Source organism: Silurus aristotelis, assembly GCF_946808225.1.
Source record: "Silurus aristotelis genome assembly, chromosome: 5".
Taxonomy (NCBI): Eukaryota; Metazoa; Chordata; class Actinopteri; order Siluriformes; family Siluridae; genus Silurus; species Silurus aristotelis.
Genome location: NC_139578.1, coordinates 10,422,820 through 10,435,472, shown reverse-complemented (window position 1 = coordinate 10,435,472; position 12,653 = coordinate 10,422,820). Strand labels below are relative to the sequence as shown.

The following is a 12,653-nucleotide window of genomic DNA, read 5'->3' as shown; positions in this document are numbered from 1 at the left end:
CCTCATGTGGCTGACTGGGAGAATGCCAATAGCTGTCAAAAAAAGAAGAAGAAAGTACATCTTTGAATGTCTTCTTTATTAATTGTACAATGTGAAAAAAAGAGAAAATCCACTGAAGTCAAGCTTTTTCAACACACTTTAAGTTTCACTGAATTATTTACCTAAAGCTCCACTCTGATTAGCTACTGTGCCAAGGAGCTCTAATAAACCTTGGACAGATACTGGTCAATTATGATTCTAAAACATGGGTGGATCCACTACGTTAAACCTCAATCAAACCAGAAATCACATATTATTTAAACATAATGCAGACGTATGATAGAAACATTAACTGAAGCTTTTTTTAGGATTACTAGACAGTGTGTGTATGTAATATCAGCCTCAACTAGCATTCCATTGTTTTTGTGATGCATTCACAGCTCAAATCCTAAATGTTTTTGTGAAAGACAGAGGTGCTAAACAATCAGTATTATGCAAAGCTTAGTCACATGAACCTACACCTTATAATGCAAAAAACAAAACAAAAAAACAAACAAATGTACATCACTTTCAATCATTAGCCACTCCTCATGAACATATTCAGCATCCAATTGCAAAGAAATGGTGTATAAATGTTTTTCTATCAGAGAATGGAAAAGTGTAATGCAGCAATGTAGCAATGTAGCTAAGGTAAAATCATGTGGTTCATTAAGGCACTCCAAATAATGTAAACACCTGACCGATGATGCCCTTATGTGCTTATCGAGCTTCTTATTCTAGATTTAGTCCCTTTTTGTTGATGTAGTAATCTTCACACTTCTAAGAAAGCCTTCTTCTAGTGGCTGTGGGCATTTGCATTATTTACCCACCAGAGAATTAGCAAGATCTGGCACTGATGTAGGTTGAGAAAACTTGGCATGTCTCGGGATGGCACCTGCACACAAATACACACCGCATACAATACAATTCTCTTCGAATACGATCTCTTTGATCGTAATTCTGTCCCAAGATTTTGTGATTTCCTGTTACTGACCTACGCCCATTCTGACTCTGAGTTTGCCCTGTCTCATTTTGGTCCGTGTTTACCTCACTGTATTATACCTGTAAAATATATGTACATATTTGTTGTTTTGTTCACCGGTAGTAGAGGTGTGGCTGCCATTTCTCTTGGGTGTGAGTTTGTTCCCTGTTTTTGGTGAGGGAGATAGGAAAGTGTTTGGTCTTTCTTATGGGTTTTATTTGTAGGTAGTTAGTATTTGTTAAAAGTGCTTTTTGGTTTATTATTTTGCTATTGGTCCACCCTGAAGTCTGTCCCCATGCTGTCTTGTACATCAATATACCTTCCGTTTTACGATACCCCTGTGTTTGTGTTTCCATTCCCCCATCACACGTTTACCAAATACACTTCCATCCACCTATATATACCCCTTGCCTTCAATCACACTGTGCGCCCCAACCCTAGACTGGGACGTAACAGCGCTCTAGCTCTTCCCATTGCCGACAATGTAGTTGAGGTCAGGACTTTGTGCAGGAAACTTAATTTCACAATTACCTGCCAAAAATTTCTTCATGCACAGTGGCCTCTCATGCTGGACCATATTTGAACTGCTTAATTTCAGTGCATGGAAATTGTGATGCTTTAGCATATGAAGACATATTAGATAATTGTGCCATTCCAACTTGTAACATTTTGGGGAAGAATTACATTTGGCTGTGATGCCCAGATGTCAATATAATGTAACTGGTAAACAAAACACCCTTTTTAAAAGTGCACTATATCGGTCTATTATATGATGCTTATCAAATGAGCACATAAAATAACAATAATGTGCAAATAATTGTCATTTTTGAAGAGCCTATTCATATAAACAGAACTGGGTGTGCCTGCCTGCGACCTGAATGAAATCCTGCTGACATTTGTTGACTTTGTAAACCGAGACTCCATATTGCGCTCTACAGCCAAAAGGGTTGAAAGCCCCCTGATCAGGACCAGCAGGGAGTTTTCTATGAAGGCATTGAAGTCTAACTTCAATGATCATTCTTAAAACAGCATGTTTGGCAAATCATCTGCAGTTAGTTGTTTGCAGATCTAGAAATTAACCTGCATTGTTGCAGGGTAGGAGTACCTGTGTATGCAAGAAAGTGTCTATGTGTGTGTATGTGTGTGTATGTGTCAAGGTAACTGGGTACACCATGGATTACTTGGATTTCCGCACTCTAAAATGCGCATTTCCTATTACTTTCAGGATGTTTGGCCTCCGTTCAGGCGCACTAACTGAAAGCTTTGAAATGTATCTTAATGGTTTGCAGATGTTTGACCTGAGGTTGAAGCTCCACTGGGGTTTGGTAATGTAATCCTGAGCCACGCCAAACAACTATATCACCAAATCCCTTCAACCTTCGCGCACTTGGCAGCTTCATGGGTCACATGGTCCATCCAGTATGGCGTAAGTGTGGTGCGAGGAATTGCACGGCCGTGTTGCCAGAGCATGTTTTTACAAAAGAGTACTGATACCTCACATATGGTTTCTGTATATACATGGTTTCAGGAACAAATTAAAGGTAAACAAATTTAGTGCATGTGACTATTCATAGTTATTCTGAATGAAAACAATCAGCTTCTATAACATTGTAAACTATTGTAAGTGTTATAGTTCTCAAATAATATACACTATATAGCCAAAATCGTGTACATAGCACTTGAGCCTCAGCTATTATGATATTATTTTTCCCCAAACTGCTGGAATTTTAGAAGCACACATCTAAAATGTCTTTGTATGATGTACTTTTTACAATTGTCCTTCACTGGAACTAAGCAGCCCAAATCTGTTTAAATCTGACAATTTCTGTTAGGATCCTGTTAGGTTTCCAGTTTATTTTTTGTTAGTTTTTTTGTATTTGCTGTCCTTGTGTTTCCCTGTCATTTTGCCTCAGTGTCCCTCTTTATTCTCCTATTGTTTCCACCTGAGTCATGTTAGCCCTGTGTGTATTCAAGACTATGTTTACATTCATCTGGACAAATTTGAAAACAGCGTCTAAAAACGCTCCACTTTCACACTTTCGTCCACACTGAAATGTCTGACAAACGCTTACATCCGTGTACTGCGCATGCGCAAATCATTGAGTTCAAGTTCTAATTTATTTCTATAGCGCTTTTCACAACGGACATTGTCTCACAGCAGCTTTACAGAATTTTAAGAATTAAGGTGAATGATGTGTGTTTTCCCTGATGAGCAGTTTTGTTACGTCGAGGTAACGAGAAAACACATTTTGTTTTAGCTAAAAAATTCGGTCGCGATCACGAGAAAATGAAGTCGTGATCACGAGAAAACAAGAAACAAAACAATATTATAGTGCATTTAGGATTTTAGGATTTCCGTATAAAACAAGGGGTTTGAATGACATTTAGGATTTCAATACACAATACTTACATTTACATTTACATTAACATTAACATTAGCATTAGCAGATGACCTTATCCAGAGCGACGTACAAAAGTGCTTTGAGTCTCTAGCAATACATAAATCTACACTGGTATGCTGGATTACAAACTTAATATAAATATACATATTGAATTCTACAAAGCAAACTTGGAAAGTGCTAATTTAATACTGTATTTATTTTGGTTTTCTTGGGGTTGCTCGGTGAGATAGTTGGTTTGTATTGTCATGGGTTAATTCCTCGCGGATCTGGCAACCCTATGTCACAGTACCACTGCTAGACGAGATCAGTGCTGGTGTGGAGCAGTGATGGGATTGAGGCGTACTTTATTTTCGAGCTGAAATATTAGAAATGCTTCAGTAGAATGTTAGACAGGAAGCACTGGAAATTTCCATAATGAAAGCACGGAAAATTGGTTGGACTGAAACTTTTTTCTCCCCCCAGGACTAGCAGTAAAGCAGGGAAAGACGCTTTTTTCTTTCAAATCATGGAGGGTAAACTGATTTGAGTTTTTTCGAGACGTCAAAAACTGTTTTGTTATTCCAATTTTTGTGCCAAACTGCGAGGTTTTTCGCTGAATATCGAGCGCGATGAAAGGTGAGACGCGGTACATTTCATGCACAGGACATAAGGACATGCATTTAGTTGTTTACGCGCGTGCGTTTGTGCGTGCGCGCGAGATCGCCTGCTGTTGAACATCTGGTAGATATTGACAGCGCGGCGTGTGATGTTTTCTCATTTAGACGCAGTAGGGATATTCATCAGTAGCCCTGAAAGCTGTTGCATGTTATTGTGTCATTGGGAAGTTGTTTGGCAGGGCGAATGTGCATAAGATATGGTGATATTATGTTGTTCTCTCTCTCTCTCTCTCTCTCTCTCTCTCTCTCTCTCTCTCTCTCTCTCTCTCTCTCTCTCTCTCCTTTATTCTTTATTTCTCAAAGACGAGTTCACTGAAGAAGAGGACGTCCAGTCGTTTGGGTACAAGAGGTTTGGTAAGAGCTTCTTTTTTTTTTTTTTATACACACAATACAATTCTTTATACAACTACTGTATAAGGACAAAAGTTTTGGGACATCTCGCTTTGAAGACCCAAACCTGTTCCAGCTTGACAATGTGCACAAAAGCGAGCTCCATGAAGATATGGTTTATACAGTTTATACAGAGTGGAAGATCTTGAGTGGTCTGCTATAGAGCTCTGAGCTCCTCAAGATATTAAACACCTTTGGGATCACTGACTGAACCTCCTCATCCTGCATCAGTACCTCACTTTGCTAACCACAAGTCTAAAACTTTATTTCGGCTTCTCACGTTAGGGGTCGCCACAGCGGACCATCCGCATGTTTGATTTGGCATGTTTTTACGCTGGATGCCCTTCCTAACGCAACCCTCCCCATTTATCTGGGCTTGGGACCGGCACTAAGGCTTGTGCAACCCTAATGGCTGGGGTTGGTTCTCTGACCGGGGATCGAACCCGGGCCACAGCAGTGAGAGCGCCGCATCCTAACCAATAGACCACCAGGGAACCTCCACAACCACAAGTCTATTCTTACTAGAGTTAAGGGTATTATAACAGCAAACGGGGGCTAATTGTGAAAAACATTTCAGAAAACATGTACAAATCTTATGGTCAGGTGTCCACAAACCTTTGATCAAACTGAATACATGAAATACATATCTTAAATAAATATATTTTAAACACATAAAGGCATCAGCAGTCCATATGCAGTTGTTTTGCAGGTGTTGAACACTAAGCCCAGCTGCTGAATTTTTTTTAAACTAACATCCTCATACCTCCGATTGGTCTTTTGTCAAGAGTTCATATGTCTAATAATGAATTCGCGTAAGGTTTGCAAAGATTTGCGAGTCGGAATGCATTTAAATATTTGACTCGGTTTTGTAATTTTGTAAAAATCAACTTGGAAATTGTTTAAGGAAAACTTGTAGTCATCAGGGTTTTATTTAGTACAAAATGTCAGACCTGGGGGAAAAAAAAACATTCAAATGACATAAGGTATTGAAGTGGAGAGCTGAAACACCAGCATCACTGGACCCATGAAGTGTTCCCATGAAAAGAGGCAGCAATTAGGGGGCCTGAGCATTTTCAACTTGCTTGTTTTTGCCTGCAGGTTTATTTTCTTGTCTGTGCATGGATCATTATCAAAGTGACATGTAAAGATCTTACGTCTGATTGCAGGTTTTCAGGAGGGAACTCAGTGCACTAAATGTAAGAGTGAGTGGGCCCTGAAGGCAGCCATAGGCCTTCTGTACATTCTCTGCATCTTTCTCATCATTGCTGTAGCCATCCTGGGATACAAAGGTATCACGCATACACGTGACACATTCCTCGTGTTCTTGTCCATCTTTTGGATAATCCTAAACTTTGTCAGCAAATGATCTTGAAGTTCTTGCCTCATGTTAGTTTTATGTTTAATGTATTTGGTTTGGGTAGACTGTTGCACTTTTATTGGCGTGTTTATATTATTTCGTGTTCGGATTGTTCCTGTGCGAATGAGGTCATGTGCAGTGTTTTCTGTGGGGTCTTATTCCAGCCAAGAATAAGGATTTAGTGCTGTTTCTTTGCCATGGATACAAAAGTGGGTTTATTTGTTTTGTAGTGGCTGTAACCACAGCTTTGCGAATGTGTGTGTGTGTGTGTCTGTGTGTGTGTGTGTACACCCAAAATACTTACATCCGTTGGTGACCCTGCAAGGACAAGGCAGACGTTAGTAATCAAGACTGTCACTTATCTGTAAACCTTTTTGTTTTTTACGGTGTTCTCCTAGTTTCCAGATGGTCCTATCTTCTTTAACAATGTTTTTTTTTTAGTGACTGTTATGTATGTGTGTGTGTGTGTGTGTGTGTGTGTGTGTGTGTGTGTGTGTGTGTGTGAGAGAGAGAGAGAGAGAGAGAGAGAGAGAGAGAGAGAGAGAGAGAGAGAGAGAGAGAGAGAGAGAGAGAAACTGCTAATAGTTTGACCAAAGATCAAAGCCATTAGCATGGATCCAACTTGGCCATGTAATGTAGTGTTTAAGCCAGGCTAAACACTATTTGACACTTTATATATATATATATATATATATATATATATATATATATATATATATATATATATATATATATATATATATATTTTTTTTTTTTTTTTCATTTATGGGAAATGTTTTGTAATGGGTGTATTACACGTTGCTAAATGTTAGGTTCATGTTAAGGTTTGTAACATCAAATAATATTGGCGTTTACCTCAAACTGACGCAAAACAAGTAACCAAAGTCGTTTTCATTAATAGTACGACAGAACTTTCAAAAACGAGTGTAAAATCATAGTCCCTTGAGCATATATGTGTAAATGCTATTCAAATTTCTGATCATCCATAAGAAATATCAAATAACTTTGATCTTTGACTGATCCTTTTAGTGGTACAGAAAGTGGATGGTGTTACAAAGGGAATGCACAACTATGAGGGCAAAATCAGTGCTATGGAGACCGATGTAAGGAAGATAGGTAAGTTCTAATGTACTGTAATACTAAACATTTAGAATTTCAATCAAGAAGTCTTTGTTGTCCATTAATCAATTTAGAATATATACATTTTTATCTGTCAAAACCCTTTATTTTCTTTCCCCCTCTAATTTTTCCCTTGTCTAATGTTTTTCGATTGATTCCGTATGCCTGTATCAGATGACGAATCTGGTATGAAGTTGAAGAACACATCCAGTGAGCTGCAGATGTTTCGTTCAGGTTTAAAAGTGTTGCGTCAAAAGCTCGCCGCTGCCTCCGACTCTGTCAACAGGAATGCTGCTGTTTTGCAGCAGCTCCGATCATCATCACAAGATGTGCTTTCGGTGCAGGCATATTTACACTCGCAGCTAAACGCCCATGCCGGCGCGCTGCATTTTGCTAACGCTACACTCTTCTCGGTTGCCGCAAACACACCTGTGCTGCAGCGGGACACTGTGCGGCTTCAGCGAAACCTGCAGACGCACACCAACGCACAGCGCATGCTCCAGTTTTCCATTGACCGTCTCAACTTCACACAAATGCAGCAGGACGCTATCACAGCAGCACTGCAGCGCACACTGGAAGTCGCAGACATGAATGCGCAGAGTACCTATAACGACGTGCTAAATCTGCGGCGGGAGACGCAGCTAGTGGGCAGCATAGAGGACTGGATTAAGGAAAAAACCACGAATCTGGAAAAAGCTGAATTTAATGCATCCACCCAAGTTCTGGACACTGTGCATGGATTGGGGGAGGCAAACGTGCGGCTAGCTAGCATCTTAAATCAAATTCTCAACATAAGCATGCTCAGCGATGGTAACGCAGCGAACTTGAGAGAGCTACAGGAACAGCAACTGGATTATGGCAGCCGAACAAGTGCTCGCTTCGATAGAATAGAGGAAAGGCTGGATACAGCAGAAGAAAACATTAACAGGGTCACAGGAAATGTGAGCTATACCACGTGGATGCTGGGGGGAGTGAACGGAGAACTCGGTGCTTTAAGGAGCTGCTCGGACACAGTGGGGCAACATTCAGATCTCCTGCTGAATTTAAACAGGACCCTGGCTGAGACACACGCAGATGGGTCTGCTCTGAAGTTGCAGCAGGATGACCTTTCAGCTCGGCTAGACAAAGAAGTCAGCAGTCTTTCCATTATCATGGAAGAAATGAAGCTCGTGGACACCAAGCACTCTCAGCTAATCACCAATTTTACAGTATTACAAGGTATGAAATTATGCAGGCTAGAAACTCACGCATTATCAAAGTTATCTGTCAGTTTATACCTTAAAGTTTATTCTAATTAAAAAATTTGGGAGGACAAGAAACTCTTTTTGAGGCACATGACGGACACGAGTGAGTGCAAGAACAGTTTTTTTTGTTGTTTACAATGAATACATTTGTGTTTGAGATCAAATTATACATTTAGGCTCAAAGATTGAATTTTCTGTTTTTATTTCCTGATATTAACATGCATTTGTGGCACTTTTAATTGTAGACCACCCAATTTTTTAGCTGAGCGGGAAGTCTTTCGGGGGTTTTCGTACAATGTTTCTTTCAACAACTACTAATGTTTCCTTTGGCTGAACTGTTTCAGGTTTTTTTAGTACATCAGTGTTTGTTTTTTTCCAGAAATTGTTTTATTTACTGTGCTTAAGGTCTATGCAAATAGTCTTTTCTTAGCATGAAGGATTTGCTTTTCTCCCATTGGCATCTCTCTAGTTTTCATGTTGGTTTGTCTTTTTTGGCAGCAAAAGGTGCCATCTTTTAAATAGTTTAGCACACCTAGATGTAAATATCAAACATGCAATGCTGATATTCTGATATGTTGTCTCAGATATTTTTTTTTAGTTTATAGCAAAACAAAAAAAATGTGCCGTTCCAGTACTTTTGGACCACACCGTACTTTAAAAAAAATTATGGACTCTTCTCACTCAACATATAGCTGATTGCTAAATTCTAATCTCTGTACATAAAGTATATCTTAAATGCATCTATGAGAGATGCATATTAGAAACTAAACTTCTGTAAGGAAGGTCGATTGGAATGCGTTGAATTGTGCAAATGGAAATTCTTCTAGTTGTTGAAAACACCACAATGGTGAGCCTTTACTCAGTTGTGAAAACCACAATTTCCTAACTAACCCTCATAACAACCAGTTCAATTATTCTTCTATTGCTATTTTAGGCCCTCCTGGTCCAAGAGGCCCCCGTGGTGAAAAAGGCCTTGCTGGTGAAGTCGGTTCTCCCGGTCAGAAAGGTGAGAGAGGTGATAAAGGCGAGTCAGGTGCTCCAGGCTCTCAGGGTGAAAAAGGAAGCGCTGGCCCTCCTGGTTTTTCAGGTATCCCAGGTATGCAAGGACCTCGTGGTAGCCTGGGATCAAAGGGCTCAAGAGGTTCAGGAGGCCGTGCAGGACCACAAGGCACAAAGGGAGAGCCTGGCACACCTGGACTGCCAGGCAAAGATGGGATGCCAGGGCCCCTGGGTTCTCAAGGGCCACTGGGAATACGTGGACCAATTGGTCCTGTAGGGGAGCCAGGACCTATGGGATTACCAGGGCCTATGGGACCTCCCGGACCACCAGGGTTACCAGGAAATGTAGCTTCATTTCCAACGATACCTGTCCCACCAGAAGGAGCTTTACCACTAGTTGCTATGCGCTCTCTGTTAGGTGAGACACATTACACATAGGCAGCGAGGTTTAATCACACATTTTAAAAAGAAGTTCATTGCAAAAGACAGATATTGGTACAGCAGCTATTCCTTCTATAGGTTTACAATCAATCTGAGCCAGATGCAACTATTAAATGAAACTCTAGAGCTTGTCAGTGGTGGACAAAGTACATGTAGTTAAGTTAAAGTAGAGATATAGTAGGTAAAATATTACTCCAGCATAAGTGCTGCCTTTAAACTTTCACTTGAGTAAAAGTACAAACGTGTATGTATCCAAAGTACTATGATTTATTATGTCTATAATGTTTATCATCATGTTTGTCACAAGACTATTTGCTTAATCAACTCAGTTTATGTTAAAAGACTCTGTTACTCTCAGCACACCAGTCTACTGATAGAACGACTGATTGTCTATTAAAATTATCATGAGCCCAAACCCTTCTTTTCACCTTAAAAAAACCTCTTAAAATGTACTGCTTGCTGTTGAACTGATGCTGAACTGTACGTTTGTCAGTAAATACCATCAACTGGCGATCGAAACAAGTTCAAATCAGAGCAAGTACAGATACACGAAAAAACTACTTAAGTACAGTAAAACATTTACTTTCTCTACTGTCCACCGCTGAAACTTGTCATACAGAACATCTGGAAAACTAGTAGAATAATGTGATTCAGTAATTCAGTGATTTTATTCGTAGTACTTCTATACAACTTGGACGTTTGAGTGGAAATGCGCAATGTCATTCTTAGTAGCTTTATCAAAGAAGCATATCATAATGGAAGGTGGAAATAAAAGACTGGAACCTGGGTTATTGTTTTTTTTTCGGAGCCTTGATTTTGGCTTCAGTGTATCCTTAGTGAGGAGACTGGAATAAAGCAGAATCCCCTAAGCATTACAGCTGTCAGTGTTCAGATATGGTTTGCATTTGCGCTCTTGAACAAATCACATCTGCAAAGTTGAAAAATAGCCTATGATGTCATTAATGTTTGATAAAATCTTAAGATGTGCCAAAAGATATTGCACAATTGCCTTTAAATTCTTTATACATCGAAGAATTGGCAAAAGCAAAGTTTGATATCAGTCTGAGCAATAAGAAATATGCAGAACATTTGTTGCAACAAAGTGGTGAAAGAAAAAATGAAGAACATTTCAGTGAACGTTCAGCTGCAGTCCAGACCAAAATCCACCCGCTGTCCTTGGTGATTTAGTGGTCCTCAGTTGCCACATCGCTGAGGGAGTTTTTTGTTTTGTGGAGGATTGAGCAATGCTTAATTTCCAGTTACTGTTACACTGTAAACTTTTTATTTGAAAAAGTATTTACAGACTGATGTTTATGTACTGAGATATCCTGTCCAAATATTGTTAGAAAAGGACATAATTAGTACTCGCCATTTCGTTTGATTAGATACAGACATAATTACACACTAAGCATTGCAATCTTCGATGCACATATACACACCCACACAATCTGCTACTTCCTGTCTGATGAAACCAGTTAGACACAATCAATGTGGATGACACTGTCAAAACGGGTGGTGTAAATAGGCACTGATGTAAACACACTATACCCACATCAGAGCTGTGTGTGTGCTTGTTATATAGGTGGAGATGTCTGCCCTGATGACTGGGTATGGTTCCTGAACAGCTGTTACTTCTTCTCTACTCAAACACTGACTTTTGACAATGCTTTTCAAAAGTGTAATAGTATGTCTTCATCCATGGTCATCATCAACGGTAATGAAGAGCAGGTGAGAGGAGAAAGCATTTAAACATTCTGGGTTGGATTCCTACAGTTTCAGAAACGTTTTGCTCAAGGAAGAGCTCATAGACTATACGGTCATGTTACAGTACGAATATGTAATGTGTTCTATCCTCAGGACTGGTTACTTCTCCACACAGTTGGTAGAGGGTTTTTCTGGTTGGGGTTGACAGATCGACAAAAGGAGAATGTTTGGCAGTGGGTGGATGGCTCAGAGCCTACTTTCACGTAAGTATACCTTGGAAGGGGAGGTGGTAGCTTAGTGGTCTCCAAGCCACTCCTGGGCTCTTGAGCAAGGCCCTTAACCCTTAACTGCTATTTTTTAAGTCACTCTGGATAAGGGCGTCTGCCAAATGCCATACGTGTTATTTTTTCGAGGTGGAATTTTAGTGGTTAAAGCAAGAGTTCAGATCCCAGCTACAACAAGCTAGACCCCTGAGCAAGGCCCTTAACCCAATAGCTGCTCAGTTGTATAAATGAGATAAATGTAGCTCTGGATAAGGGAATCTACAAAATGCTGGAAATGTAAATGAATGTCTATCTAAACACTGGTTTTAGCTGAGATGGAGCCTTAGGACGTTGGCTACATTATAATTGCTTGTTTGTGGGTGTTTTCATGTAGGAAGTGGAGGCCTGGTCAGCCTGATAACTGGCACCACGGGCATGATGAAGGAGAGGACTGTGCAGGCCTCGTTCACGGAGGCAAATGGAACGACTTTTACTGCGACCAAGAGCTTGGATTCATTTGCGAGAAAGCAGCGAACAGCTGAAATCTGTAGTGTAGCAGATGTAGTGTGTGTCCCAGATAAATGTGGTCAAACAACATAGCAGCTTGTGTTAGAGATAGATGGCAAGTGAAGGTGATGCAGAGAAGACAAATAAAGAAAGACCATATTGTAGAAGTAGTAAGCTGCAGTGTTTGGGGTAAGGTGGGCTGTTTAATGTCTGCTCTCCACTGATATTATGTAATCAAATCATTCCTGGACAGTCAGTTCATAATCATCAAGAAGCCATTACCACTCAGCTTTGAGCTTAACACATGTAAAGATGCTCATTAATGTTGTAATGATGTAATCTCATTACTATATGGAAAATATGTATATAATTTTGAAGTTTTACTAAAAAAATGTTTTATATTGTGAATACTAACCTGCCATTTCTTTTATATATTTATATATATGCTCATGTTTTTTCCCACACATACACTACCTACAGTATAAATAAATCAATAATAGGAAAAATATTTGCCGGCCCCCAAGTTATTACTGATGTGTAATAAATAAGGAAAGTAAATTCTACACCATAA

The 12,653-nt window shown here is 39.7% G+C and overlaps 1 protein-coding gene across 1 annotated transcript; it reads left to right on the top strand.

Annotated features, from left to right (window-relative positions):
* The first annotated feature begins 3,658 nt into the window (after positions 1-3,658).
* On the top strand, positions 3,659-12,653 carry LOC310726439 (collectin-12-like). Its single transcript, XM_083541986.1, has 9 exons — positions 3,659-4,017; positions 4,362-4,412; positions 5,615-5,737; positions 6,835-6,921; positions 7,099-8,142; positions 9,103-9,585; positions 11,191-11,336; positions 11,466-11,575; positions 11,970-12,653. Exons 1-9 carry the CDS (start codon positions 4,011-4,013, stop codon positions 12,115-12,117), a joined length of 2,199 nt encoding a protein of 732 aa, XP_083398112.1. The 5' UTR covers positions 3,659-4,010; the 3' UTR covers positions 12,118-12,653.